Source organism: Haplochromis burtoni, unplaced genomic scaffold (genome assembly GCF_018398535.1).
Source record: "Haplochromis burtoni strain Fernald_Lab_line unplaced genomic scaffold, NCSU_Asbu1 Contig_330, whole genome shotgun sequence".
Lineage (NCBI taxonomy): Eukaryota > Metazoa > Chordata > Actinopteri > Cichliformes > Cichlidae > Haplochromis > Haplochromis burtoni.
In genome coordinates this window covers 615,180-630,563 of record NW_024582691.1, presented here as the reverse complement: position 1 = coordinate 630,563, position 15,384 = coordinate 615,180, and the positions used below count along the sequence as shown (strand labels likewise).

The window sequence follows — 15,384 nt, the reverse complement described above, 5'->3', positions numbered from 1 at the left end:
CCCCAGATTCATGGCTTTGACATCTGCGTCCTTCTCGACTCACTGCTCGCAGCCCATTTCTCATGCCCCCTCCATGCCTACCCCCCCACCTCTCTCTCCTTCTCTCACCATCTCCCCCATTGGTCGGCTGTGAATGAGGGAAAGACTGTGTGGGAGGGAGCATGGGACAAAACAGATCCCTTTTCCCTGGACGCTGTGCTGCGCCAGGCAAGCAGGGACACATTTAAGGATGAAGGGGAGGTTAATGTAGTGGGGAGAATGAGAGAGCTGCTGTAACTCTCTTCTAATGTAGCTTAAACACACATACAGCAGCAGTGCTGCAGGGCTGGACTAATAACTCAGCTAAGACGTGCACACACACTGAAAATCTTAAAACAAACTCGAGAACAGAAGTTGATCAATTTAAGGTGACACAACAACTTTACTATTGCCAAACACTGGTAAATTTGAACAACTTAAGGTGCTGTCTAGCTGTACTTATACAGAATATTTGCTGTGTTTATTTGCACAAATACTGCCTTGGGGATGTTTACCACAGAGGGAAGCCTCCACTCATATTACTGTCACAGGTAACTAACTTCTTTTTAGTGTCTGGCACCCTGCATACCAAATTAGCCATTTATTAGCAATCTTCTGCTGACTTCATTTACAGTGTTCGGGGAAAGAACTGTTAACCCGGCTTCATAAAGGCAGAAAGCCGAGTAAATCATTAGCTCACAATCTTGTCCAGGCTGATCAGACTGTAGTTTATCAAATCAAACATATCTGAGAGAGCCAAAAATGAAAAAGCATGAATTACTTTTATGACACAAAAATAATTACCATCATTTGTCCCTCCTAGCGTGTTTTATTATTCATTATTATTATATCTAAGCAATGAACTCCTAAAAACTCCTTTGGGAATAGTGAAGCCACAATGGGAGCAGGGAGGAACATGCTGCTGGAATTACTTTGTCAAAAGTAACATGCAATAACTTGATTGAGCTGTCTGTAGGTAAGTGTAGAAGATAATGAACTATGAGAAGTGCATTTATGGGAAAACAAAAGTCACTTAATCACGCTGCTGTTACATGCAAGTAATCTAAATGAGGGTACCTCAGGTTAACTTTGGATTTTATATCCTGTTGATGACATTACAGACAGACACTCAAATGCTCCACTGCTTTAAGTCCATGTTGCTGTCAGATGTTTTTCTTGTTTTTGAGTGTTTTCATTTGACATTCTGCAGTTCTGGTGGAGCGACGGTTCAGTAGAGGCAATGAGAGCAGCTTGTGCTATGACCATAAGGCTCATGATGAACCATACGTTATCTTGACCTTTAAGCTTTGCTTCACGTACTTCAAACGTTCACTTGTCTGATTTCTCTCACTAACAGATCTGTCTCTATACGCAATCTGGCTGTCCCTCTGTGTGTGTACATGTGTGTGCATGTGTGTGCATGTGAGACCTCGCTCTCATTTCCCCAAGAGCCACTAAAGGCACTGTGGTGGAACCGTTCTTTAGCTCCCTCACATTTCACACATGTCATTAAATTGGGACTTTGGCAGGGATGGGGTGACCTGAGAGAGAGGTCTTTCCATGTGTGTCAGGCTGTAGTTTCCATTATAAGGTCCAATCATTTTGACCCAAATATCCTAAAAACACCTAACCAAGTTGCTACTGAGGCAAAAATCGAAAGTTTGGAGGCCAAACTCTGCATCAATGTGTACCATCTGACATAAGTAAAAAATAGAAGGAAACCAATCCAAACAATCCCTGTTAATATAATAGCCACTGATGACTTCCATTAACTGGCTGACACTGATACGTCCACAGTAAAATTGAACTGGCCTGTGAATTCAATTGCATCCCTTTGGTCTCAGTCTGAAACAGGAATTACAAAGTTACACACACACACACACACACACACACACACTCAGTTTTGAGTGATTAACACATTCGCATGCACTCCCATTTCTCTGAAGAACATTTCTCAATGTAATCCTATCATTAGCCTAACAACTGGCTGTGATATAACCATCCTTTCTGCTGTCTTGATCTTGTAATGATGACTTAACGCAACAGAAGATGTGACGTACCCGAGCCCCCGTCAGCCAAGTAGAGGTCTCTGGCATACAGAACAGAGTCCAACATGGATTCAAACAGCAAGAAGTAACCCTAGGAGGAGAGGAAATACACATCACTATCCCAACATCTTAAAGTTAGAGTTAGGGGTTAATGAACAAAAAAAGAGGTTAGAACATGTTTCTCAAGGAGTTCATGGCAGGGTTATTTTTTTTAATCTGACATGGCCATGACTGTGAATCAAGGGATATCTGCAACCCAGCATCCATGGATTTGACCTCGGGTTGACCTTGTGTTCTGCTCCAGTAGGTGGCACATTAACCGTGGTATTATTCCATTAATGATGAAATAGATTTTTGTCCACATCTTGTTGGCTTCGACCTGAGTGGCAGATACTGCTGACAAATGGCCTTTTCCACCTACTGCCAGTCCAACCAAAGGATCAACCAATCAGAAAAGCCTGGCCACTTCGGTATGTTATTTTTCAGCATATGATTTGGGCGGGTTCAAACATATGGGGAGGTTACATCTCCATCTGGGATGTTGAGGCAGAGACAAATCAGTACATGCACATCCTGTAACTGATGATCCACGACAGTCTTTTCAAAGCTGTCAAAGCATTGACTGACTTTCTCAGGAATGAAGACGCCCATGACTGCTTTCAGATCTGTATTTTAAGCTCAACATTTTAAGGCTTACATGCCTGAGTTTGTCTTTTACCAAGTTCAATTGTGCTGTGATTTAACTGATGGGCAGTTTAATATTTCAGAAATGGCTTGCTAGCACTATAGTGAAGAGTCCTCTACAAGTGAGACAGCTGATTAAATCTGTAGTGTGAACTCAATATGATGGAAAAACTTCTGGAAAAAACAGACTGATTTATGTTTAAGAATCCAGTATCTCTATATTACCTTCAGTGGAGGGAAAGAGGGACAAGGAGAGGTGAGGTCCAGGACAGAAGATAAAAAGTGAATGAGCGGTGTGTGTGTGTGGGTTGGTAGGCATGTATGATTAAGGACAAAACAGAGGGGAAGAAGACAGAGTGATACTGAGGAAATGCAGTGGCCAGCACAATAGCAACTCACTGAGATAAGAGCCTTATTATTCAAATAAAGACAATCTCTCGCTGGAGGTAGAAGAGGGGGGGGGAGACAAACAGGGAAACAGCTCTGATTTATAACTGGAACTCCAAAATCGTCACCATCTCTGTCATGGGCCGACGCTGATAATGATGACAGCGATGAAACAGATATAACCATCACATCCTCCACAAGGAGATAAACAGAGAGATTGTTTCCCTTTATCAACACTACACCAGTCTCAAACCAAAGTCAGGCCTGCGGATCGCCTGTTTGCTGACTGTTGTGGTCCAGTCAATGTCGTTAGCTGCAGAGCGAGTCGTTTTTAAACCCCTTGCACAGAGCACACTAGTCTTGTAATTTAGAGCCCAATTTCACGGGACACTGGTTCACTTGAAGGAAGGAGGACATAAGAGAGAGATGCCTGAAAGCAGTCACACCTTGTTTTTATCATCAACAATGCTCCAAAATTACTGACCCCCACACCAACACCACTGCCACACCGCCGGCTGCTTTGCATGTCCTTCCAACATCAACTACCACACCTCCCTAACTTATACATCTGAAATGTTAATGACCGAATAATAAAAAATACATGGAGACACTGGTCTATTTCAGTGTCAGGGATTCACACAGGACAATAAGGCTTCAGTATTTAGGTTTGCCTAACAAGAAAACTTTAAGCAACAAGAAGCCATCGGTGAACATGTGTTAAAAGTTATCCCGGGCTATTAGTAAGACAATAAAATTGTATTATGCAGCATATGATGGGCCTATAACAAGTTAAAACCCAGTCAGTGAAGATTATTCACTGTAATCTGCACACTAACTTAGCGTTTACCTTCCCAGAGAAGTAACTACATGTCCCTGGTCCACTAAGTAAGGATAATGCCTCAGTTAAGTGACTTTTAATAGGCTGCAGCTTGCTCAAAAGGCTAATGCAATAGCTAGTAATCTTGCAGTAAATGCTGTTTCTCTTGTTTTCACAGCTCTAACAAACACTGTATAGAGTCAACCAACTCTGAAACATTCTCTTTTCTAGATTACAGTGGTAACAGTTGGTCAGGATTTAATAGCTCCAAGAGCAGAGCATGACAGAGCAGTGTATCCACACCAAGTACAAATGAAGGCATTTCACTTCTTTCTGGAAATGCTTCACTCTAGGTGTAGGTTATTGATATTTATATTTAAGTTATTGATATTTATATTTAAAAGTGCAATACTGTAATTTTCTGCTGCTCATTCCTGTGCAATATCCCATCTGCCCTCCCGTCATATTTCTTTTCAAGATTTTCTTATTTAATCACTAGTGTACATATATTTATATTTATAGATACATATATATTTAGTCATCTTTTCTCTTTTACCATGTCTCTCTAATATTTTGCTCCTTACTATTTTTTTATTATTTTTTATTATTTTATTTTATTATATTTTCTCCTACTGTATCATGCTGCTGAGTGACTGCTGCTCGTCAAACACATTTCATTGCAATGTTGACCCTGTGCTAACTTGCATATGATAAATAAAACTGAAAACTGTATAACTTGTAAGGACATGACTCCCCTCACCTTACCTCCAACTGGTTGCAGCAGGTGGCTGCTGCTCCCTGAGCCTGGTTCTGTTGGAGGTTTCTTCGTATTAAAAGGGAGTTCTTCCTTCCCACTGTCACCAAGTGCTTGCTCATAGGAGGCCGTCTAATTGTGTGTGTGTGTGTGTGGGGGGGGGGGGGGGGTTCTCTGTAATATTGTAGGGTCTTTGCCTTACAATATAAAGCGTCTTGAGGTGACCGATGACCAACACTTACAAAATAGACTTAATTTTTTATTCAATAACCAAAAGCGAGTGACTGAGACCATAAACGTAGCAGAAAAGTGTTTACAGTGGTAAAGTCAGAAAGCTGTTTTCTCGTAGACTTCTATAGTACCCAAATTCTTTTTGTAACCACAGCTAATGCCATCTGGTGGCCTTCAGATTGAATACAGGCTTTAGGCACTTCACATTTGGTTAGTTTTGGAGTTTTTCTTTGTACCTGGAAGCTACATCCATTATTTTACACACACAAACACACACAAATTAATGCTGCATTAAGTCTGCATTAGGTCTGTGTGACTATAGTTAAAAAATTTAGGCAACTGCATTTCATACTTTTATACTAAACACGCATGTTAATATGTATCACGACTGGAATCTATGCATGTTCTTTCCTATTCAGCTGCTTCTCATTTTCTTTCAGTTACCTCACGGTTTACAAACCAGGCTGGAGACCATCTCTGTACTAAAAACAGATGAAATTGACATGATCTCAAAACAAGTTTTCTTTTACAGCCAAAGTTCTATTATCTTTATTTACAGCACATAAAATGAATATTGAACACATCTCCAATTTTCTAAGTAAATATATTTTTTAAAGTGCTACAAAAGCCTTTGTTGCTAATGACAGCTTTAAAACACCTGGAGAAAGTAGTTACATGCATTGGTCAGATGTGATTTCTTCCAGTCTTCAAATCCTGAAGGTTCTGTTTTCTATTGCTGTTTTTTTTTTTTTTTTTTTTTTTTTTGCCGTTTATTGCTGTTTTCTATGTACCTGCTGCCTCTTGGTGTTCTTTTACGTTCTTTTAATGTAACCTTTCATTGTTACGCTGATGACCTGCAGCTTTATGTTCCTTTAACCATTGGAAATTGTGCTGAAGTCTCTAAACTAGAATTTGTTATCTGCAATTAAGGGCTGGTTATCGGATAATTTCTTGCTCCTAAATACTGATAAGACAGAGTTGATGGTCATTGGACACAAAAATTTCAGCACTTGTCCCAAAGTTTCATCTTGAAAATTGATGACAATGTCATAAATTGCAGGGACAAGGTAGAGCTGGGCGATATGAGATTTTTTCATATCACGATATGTTTTTTTCATTTCAGGCGATAACGATATCTATCACGATATAAGCCAAATAACTATATTTGTAAGATTTAAATGTGCCGTTGCTCACAAGTAAAATGTGAAATAATCAGCAGCTTGTTTTTATTTAAATATTTATTTCCCATAATAAGTTCAACAGGGTAGATGTACTTAAGGAACATGAGACTTTTTCAGATAAATAAAGGCAAATATTGCAAACTACACAAAAGGCAGCCGCTAAAGCGTTTAAGTTTCAAAATAGAACAAACGAAACAGACTAAATTGTCAATTCCACTTAGAAACAAAATATTAATTCTAAAAATAAATCTTAGTTTGTTTTACAGAAGAACAGACAAAACTGACTAACTTTTGTCAATATCAAATAAACTGAGAACTAAAAGGAAATTCTCAATCTCTCCTTGTTGTATAGCTTAGCTTTTCAAACAGTTTTAACAGTTACTTTAGTCTGACAAAAGCCGAATGACGAATTAGCGCTTCCAGTCACACGTACACGGGTATTTTTGAAAACGGAGATTTTCCGTTTTCGTTTTAAAAAATAATCCCGTCCACACATAAAGGCAGAAATGAAGGAAAACGCTGCTATGAACATGCCAAAGCAGCAGGTGGCGCTAGATTCCTAACCGTGCAGAAATGTTGGCCAATCAGAAGTCTAGAAGCCTCGGTGGGAAAAAGTAAACAAAGCTGGGGCATAGAAGCAGAACCGAGTCGTATGTGTGGAGGGACAGTAACTGTGTGTATATGTAAGCATTTAAACACTGCAGAGAGTAGAATTAACAGTAACAGTATTGTAGAAATTCATTTCACCGAAACAATAACGTGGCGCACAGTGTGACGCATGCACCAGTTATTGTATTTCCAGACTTGCTTTCGGCACAATTTACAGTGCACGCTACTCTGTTTTTTGTCAGACTTGAAATAGCCGAAATACCTTCACACTACGGAACTTCTATGGCTCTTCCGTTCGACAATCTCTCCGGCGTTGGAACCATCATCTGTTTTCTCTTCGGTCACGCTCGGTTGATTTTTCTAGTCGGCACACTCATTTCCTCCATTACGCGCTGGCTCCATTACCCGCTGGCTGCTTCCCAAACAAACACACGTGCGGCTTGGCATTTGTGCTGTACGTAACAAGTCACGCGACGTGACGCTGCGGCTGTGATTGGTTCGGCTCTGCGCTACTTAATTTGGACTGGCTGTTTTTTTTGTTTTTTTGTTTTTTTTTTAAGAGGACAAGAGCGGCGAGGTCTATCGCGATAGCTTAATTTCTCTATCGAGTAAAAGTTATATCGCGATACATATCGTTATCGTTCTATCGCCCAGCTCTAGGACAAGGTAAAAAAAACTTGGGCGTGTGGTTCGACATGGTGCTCTCCTTCGAGTCTCGTGTAAAAGAGATAACAAAGACCACCTTTTATCATTTGTGGAGCATAGCCAAAATCAATCACGCCCACCGTGTTAAAACACGGGGACTCAGGGGTTGGTGGGGGGTTGTGGTGTGAGGTGATGTAAATAAAATGGCTCAAAACACTGATCCCTGGACCCGCCGTGCCTCCCTTCCTGGGTTTCGGCACCACTGTAAACGACCACGGCAGACCCTGGTGCACGTTCATGCTTTGCAGCATACTTTATTAACACTTTCACGGTTGCTGTACATCCACAACCAGAGCTCAGCTCTCCCGCTGCCAGCTCAACATAACGACCACAACAACAACGCCAACCACAGGACCCAGTACAATATTTAATTCAGTGGGGCGTGATTGCGGATGCCGTGCAGGTGCGTCCGCCTCCTTTGCACGGCACCGCAGACCACGCCCCACCACACCCCTGTACTGAGATCTCTTCATTGGCTATCTTGTCAGGTTCCAGCAGATTTTAAGGTCCTGCTGCTCACCTATAAGGCTTTAAATGGATTGGCACCTTCATACCTCTCCGACCTTTTACACCTTTATGTTTCATCCCGTGCTCTATGATCTCAGGACTCTGGCCTTCTAAAGGTTCCTAGAGCCAGAAAAAAAAAAACTGGAGAGCGTGCTTTTTCTTTTCGTGCCCCGTTTCTGTGGAACACCCTCCCTCAAGATATTAGGCAGAAATGCTCTGTGGAGGTTTTTAAAACTAAGTTGAAGACACATTTGTTCACCCTATCTTACATGTCTTAATTCTATGACTTGTTTTTAACTTGTATTGTGTTTTTTATTTGTATTGCTATGTATCGCTTTTATTTATGTTTTTAGTTTTAGATAGCTGTACAGCACTTTGTTTGAAAGCGCTTTATAAATAAAGTTATTATTATTATTATTATTATTATTATAATTATTATTATTTTTATTATTATTATTATTATTGTTATTATTATGGGGGCCCTTCTGTGAACTCTGAGCTTTAGTTATTTCCATAGATTTTCAGTCGGATTCAGGTCTGGTGATTGGCAGGGCCATTCTAGCAGCTTTTTCTTTCTTTGAAACCAACTGAGAGTTTCCTGGAATGTGTGTTTGGGATCAGTGTCTAGCTGAAAAGTCCACCCGTCTTTATCATCCTGGTAGATGGCAGCAATTTCTTTTTTCTTTTTTTTATCAAGAATGTCTCTGTTCACTTTTCCAATTATTCTTTCCTCAATTAAATGAAGCTTGCCAGTGCCGTATGCTGAAAAAGAGCCCCTCACCATTATGTTCCCACCTCCAACTAACATGGTGTGTATTACAGCATCCAAAGAGCATCCAATTTTGGTCTCATCTGACCAGACTATAGTCTCCCAGTATTTCACAGGTTTGTCTAAATGTTCTTCAGTAAACTTTAAATGTGCTTTAACGTGTTTTTTCTTTAGCAATCCAGTCTTCAGTCTTGTTTCTGTAGCTCTCCACAAGTGATCCTTGGCTCTTGGACAACTGTTCTGATTGTTATTTCTACTCCTCTGTCTAAAATCTTGCGGGAGCACCTGGTCGTGGACGGTTCATGGTGAAATTATGTTCTTTCCACTTCCGGATGATAGTGCCAAAAGTGCTCACTGGAACCTTCAATAGTTTTGAAATTCTTCTGTAACCAGTGCCATTAGTATGTTTTGCAACAATAAGGTTGTAAAGGTCATGAGAGACCTCGTGAGGTGTTTCTTATGTGACATCTTGGTAATGAGACACCTTTTTATAGGCCATCAGATGGGACTGAAACAGCTGATATTAATTTGCACTAAGTGGCAGGATTGCTTTCTAATTACTGATAGATTTATGCTGGTGTTATGACTTTCCATGTCTTTTTGCACACCCTTTCTTCATATGTTCAATACATTTTCCCTGGTTCATATTTCATCATTACACACAACTTAAATATAACCTAATTTATGGACATCTATGTTTTGATCTCTTTGCATTTGCAGATTGGATGGGTTGTTACCGACATCTGGTAAGAAGTTCATGTCAATGGCAACTTTAGCAATATATTTACTTCAGTACTTATTTTACCAGCTTTATACACTGTCCCTGACAAGTTGGTTAATCAATACCAGTGAATAAGAATAGAGGGATGAGCCTGAGTTGTTTTGTTTTTTTAATAGTTCCATGAAAAGTAAACCAAAAAAGAGTTTATTTGTCCCCTCTTCATTTTTTGAACTGCACTTTATATGTATTGACTTGTGTTAAGAAAAACAAGATTAAATCTCACCACTACAGTGACTTACTAACTTTTTTTATACCATTTCCACATATTGATCCACCTGTCTGAAGGGCTCAGTACCACAGACAGGCAAGCTAAGTGTGAGGAAACAGCTCCCTTGACTTCCTTTCAGACAGTCAGGCTGTTTGGATACTTGACACTATAGTCACTGTGCATTTCCATAAAAGAGACTAATGAAAACCTAATGAGAATGGGCTGGAGCAGCTTATACCCATTAACCAAATTAGCATATAAAACACAATCGCCCTGAGTGGGATAATACACACACACACACACACACAAACACACACACACACACACACACACAACACACACACACACATATAATACATATATAATAGAAGAGAGATAGATAGATAGATAGATAGATAGATAGATAGATAGATAGATAGATAGATAGATAGATAGATAGAAGATAGATAGATAGATAGATAGAAGAAGATAGATAGATAGATAGATAGATAGATAGATAGATAGATAGATAGATAGATAGATAGATAGATAGATAGATAGATAGATAGATCGATATCTACATAAAGGAAAAAAATATGTATTTCTTTTTTCCTTTCTTTTTCAGTTTTACATCTGTCAAGAATAGATTAGATATTTAGATATTTCACTGGGTTATTATCTCTTAAGCATAAGTATTCTTTAGAAACTCTACAAAGAAAACTTTTATAATTACTGTGTCTTCATGTCTGTACTTGGTGAAGACGTATTGAAAACTTTGTATCTAATAGCTACACATTTTGTGCCTATCAACCCTTTGGAGATTGAGTTGCTTTCTGTTATTGCTAGCATGAAGAATTTTGGTACAAAATCTGCATCAGCAATTTACACTTTCCTCCGCTCCTCAGTACCTCCTCTCTCCTTCTGCACTCACAACACGTTTTCCTCAATTACTGCAGATCATCATCGCTTCCAGTCCCAGGAGGGCCAAGGCAAAATAAAGGAGATGGTGTGCATGAATGAATGCATGTGTGGGGGAATAGGTCCATGCTTCACTGAACACTCAAGGCAGCACCTCTACATCAATGAGCCTCTTCTGTACCATCCAGGATTGGATGACACTGAATTATCATCAACATATCACACACACAAATCCCTGTAATAGATTTTTAGGGTGTTAACGCTTGGCGAATGCAGTATAATTTCCATTTAAAGACATGCAAATGAGAGGTAGAGATGGAAGATAGTGTATTTGCAGTGCAGGTACAAGGTTATTAGAGGCCGTATTAGAGACTGAAATCAATTAGGTTTTTAGATGGTGGTAAGAGTTTCACACAACCAACTAAAACTGTTTTATTAAGTTTGCAAAATATTTTAAAGTTTAGTGTTTTTAATGTATAATACAAGACTTTTAACTTCAGTTTTATAAGGTGCTATCAGCTGCTGAGAAGAGAATCTTTATCAAGTCAGCAGTATTTTTTAATATAATAATCTATAATATAATATATTGTTAATATTATATAAATATACTATAATATAATCTATAATGTCAGATGTAATGAAAAAAAACATTAACATTACTCTAAGATTATTTCAGGTTGGAATAACTACAAATAAGCAAAACCAGTGTGTGTATCTGAAACAATCTTAGAAATCTTGTAAATCTTGTTTTTGCATTACAACAACAACTTAAAACAGCATCACACACTTTCCCAGGTATTGTTATAGAGTTTGAAACTCTATTATCGTGACCCTACTGAGGACATAATTTACAGTAAAGAAAACTAGTTGGTATGTTTTTGCAGCAGCAAGCAGTAACTTCTATGAGCATGTGGACATCGCCACACCACCAACGGCCTGTTATATAACAAGGAGCAGAAGTTTTTAGTTTTTACAGCTGGCTGAAAACCACCTGAAGTATTTGAAGGTCTTGTGGAAGTAAGCGCGGCCAATAAATCCTCATTAGAGCGCGGACACACCTGTGCCACTTACACTGTTGTGTGTGTCTGCTTGTTTGTGCGTGTGACAATTTTGCTGCACCTCAGTCCTTCTGTGAGTGTCTGTGTGTGTTTCTGTTGCGTTTTTGTGTAAGTGTGTGTCTGGGACTGACTGACAGACTAAAGGACAGGATGACTGATGACTACCACCCTTTTCTTGGGCAGGTGAGGCTGCCAGCACTGATAATGAGGCTAAAGAGGAAGAACTGCCTTTAATTTGACTTTACCCCCACACAGCGACTCAGACCTGATTATTGTTTAGACCGGAAAAAGTTGGTAGAATTTATTCAATAGAGTTAATAGCAATCAACTGATTTCCCAAAATGTGGTCATCTTTTAAGTCTCAATCACAGAAAAACACAATCTAACGAAAGCAGATGCACTTATTGTTTGTATCCTGCACATAACGAGTAATCACTCCCGGTCAGAGACTGTAAAGTCTATTTTGAATGTGTTCCTCATTTATTAATATAAAGAGGAGACCTTTACATACCACTTCTAACAGACCATATATACCAGCGACTGTAAGAGCCATCACGGTAGGTTCTTGTATGAAACATGTTTATAACCAGAAGAAGAGAGTTCATGACTTTCACACTGTCGCATATACAGGCAGACAAATGCAGATCATAGAACAAAATTATCCTTGCTGTGGTTTATCACTAATATGAAGATTTAAATACGAATTTTAAGACTTTTTAAGCGAGATTCAAGTATTATACAAGAAAAGTTTGTTAAAGCCAACTCTCCTGTCTCCTTACAAGTCTGCATGTCTGTGCCATTAAACACCATCAATCACCATCTTTGATTGATCTCTGACTGACAATCTTCACTTAGCCTTAGAGAACCTCAGCTCTCCTCCCCCCCATCAGCTCACTGGTCTCTTATCTGCTCGGCACTGTTTGTTTTTTGGTGTGCTGACAAACACGACCGATCAATGCTCTGAGTTATGAAATGACAGTGGTGTTGCTGAAGGCAGTCTCTCAAACACTGCCACAGTAGACAAGGCACTCATTTGCCCCCTTCACCACCACCACCACTACAGATACTCCACATTCATCACCCATCTCCGTCTATTAGCCCTGCAACCACTATCTGCTCGATAAACTCTAACAGCTGGACATAACTTTGTCTCTCTTCAACCATAATTACTCGAACTTTAACCTTAGCTTAGTGAAGCTCTTTCATTAAATATGCTTCAGATAGATAAAAATAGACAAATCTTTTCTTTTAATGTAAAATTCATCATCACAAAATCCAGGTTAGGAAAAACATGTTTTGAGGTTATTCAAATATGACAGAGCCAGTCATGGTTCCTTTGCCACATCAACCACAATACGTTCTCTTGATCTACAAAGCTTGCATTTAGCCTAGTTAAGCCTATTTAGTCTACAAATTACAATTAGAGCGTGCCACAGAAACTTACTGTGGTGTGGCTGCTCTACGCTACTACTCTGTTTTTAATTCTGATCTTTTTATTCAACTTTTGTTGAATAAAAACAACACACCGCAGGAAAGAACAAAAAGCTTGCAGATTCTCTGCACTACAGAGATGTTAGTTGCTAATCTATTCTTAGTTACTAAATTCCCTCCTGTGCATGTCTGCCTTTGCTTTGACCCAATTAGGGCACTCTCTGTAGTATACCCCGAGAGCCTATTCTGCACTAATGTGTGTGTGTATTGAGTTGGGTCAGACAACACCAGTGGTAGGCATTAAGACCTTGCCAGAACAGGGCATTACCAAAACAATGCCCAACACATACAGGTTCTGATGTGGGCTTCATTCCTGAATAAGTGGCCTGGTCATATTTCCACAGAAGTTGAGACTTTAGTCTTAATCACATCAAAAGTAGTAACATTTACAACTGACTTTAAACATAACACAAGTCTGAACTCATTAACAGACAACATCTTAACTTGTCTTCTTGAGTCACTCAATTCACTACAGTTGTGATTGTTCTGTCTCAGTCTCATGCTGCACAAAATGACCTCACTAAAAGCTTTGAAAAAGCTTTGAAACCTTTTTGTGTTCTTGAGCTCCTTCTCACTCAGTGCCCAAAACACAACCCTTTCTGGCTTTTCAATGGTGAATTCAATGTCAGATTAACAATACACGCCATCTGTCTACAATGTGACTACAACACATGACTGTAATCTGTGATTTGATAAAATATCAGCTGAAGTCAGTTTGTTGCTTCTGGCTGTTATTACATCTGCAGTGTCACACAGCAGCAGGAGCCTCCCACGAGCCTCATCACAGTGAGAGTTGTGTGCATTTACACAGACAGCACAAGAGCGGTCACTCCATTAATCAATCAAATAAACATCTCTGATATGAAGACGGACATCTATCTGAATCTATCAGCAAGTTACTTCAATTTGAAAGGTCTGAACTATTAATTCACCGTGTTCTCTCAAATTATTAATAACTATGAAAATATAGCAACTATGATAAAAACCTGTAACTTGGTGCAATATAATTCACTTGATTAACTGTTGAGGCATATTACATGTACAGTATTACAGTGAAACCCTCCAACCGTAATGCCAGCTTCATTGTTTTTTCTTTTTTTAAAGATGTGGGTGAATAAAAGAATTCAAATGAAAAATGCATCCACCACATCTCCACACACTCTCTCAGACATTAAGGCACCACCTGGATATAAGACCGTTTACCCTAGCCACAGAGCCTACTTCCTTTGACAACTGTCATTTTTCCTTTTTATACAGGCAGATCGGAGGGCAGCTTCTCAAGTCCAAGCCACTCTGAGAAATGTCTACCATCGCTGCCCTGATGAGAAGTGACTGGAGAATTCTTAGATTTATTATCAGTCTGTGAGCCAGTGTCATCAGAGATTACGCCCCCTATCCTTCAACGGTCCACTGGCATGTCAGCCACCGAATTTCAATTTCCCCCTTTAGAGGATAGGAAGGCTCTGCGTGGCGACCCCTGCTTGTGACCCTGGGGTTTCACAGTGGATGGAGGAGGTAGTGGAGGGGGGACAGATACGGGATGCTCATGAATTAGGTATGACTTCAGCAGTGCATTCAACTTTGGCTGTCCCGCATGTATCGCTGAGCAGAATCTGTCTGATAAATGGCCATCACAGCGAAGGAAGACTGCTCCTCCAGCTCCAGGTAAGATATTCAGAGAAGCTCATGGCCGAATTTAGGCTGCCCGAGCCGTATTTAAAACATAAATCCATCCTGCTGCCACCTTGGATTCTGAATCCTTATTAGCCTGTAAACACTCACTCAAAAATTAACCTCATATTATGAGTATATTTTTTTAGAAGAGATCTGTTAAAAGAGTTCCATTTCTTGGGCGGAAAATGAGTTTATGACCTATGATGGACCCACAAATCTTAGAAACATGGTGTCTAAGGAGATAATTCCTCTGGATGGCATCACATTGGCCTCCAGTAACACTGTAAGAAATCTTGGAGTCACTTTTTAGCAGGATTTGCTTTTCAGTGCTCATATATGTAGGATATTTATAATTTAACAAATAAATACGACTGCTTTCTTGCATTTGTGCAATATCGCCCTGTCTCAGAGTGATGTTGAAAAACTAGTTCACACATTTCTGGTCTATTGTAATCCATTATTATCCGATTATCCTAAAAACTGCCTGAAAAGGCTTCAGTTGATCCAACATGCTGCAGCAAGTTATACAGCTTACATGTAGGGCTGGGCCATATTATACCGTTCA

At 39.5% G+C, this 15,384-nt stretch overlaps 1 protein-coding gene across 1 annotated transcript in view; it reads right to left on the bottom strand.

The window, feature by feature from the left end:
• Positions 1–4,325, bottom strand: part of prmt3 (protein arginine methyltransferase 3) — a 32,054-nt gene extending 27,729 nt beyond the window's left edge. Inside the window, exon 1 of the mRNA XM_005942057.3 lies at positions 2,079–4,325. Within this exon, the coding sequence (XP_005942119.3) occupies positions 2,079–2,133 (55 nt within the window). The 5' untranslated portion in view covers positions 2,134–4,325. The remainder of the gene's footprint in view (positions 1–2,078) is intronic.
• Between the last annotated feature and the right edge of the window lie 11,059 nt (positions 4,326–15,384).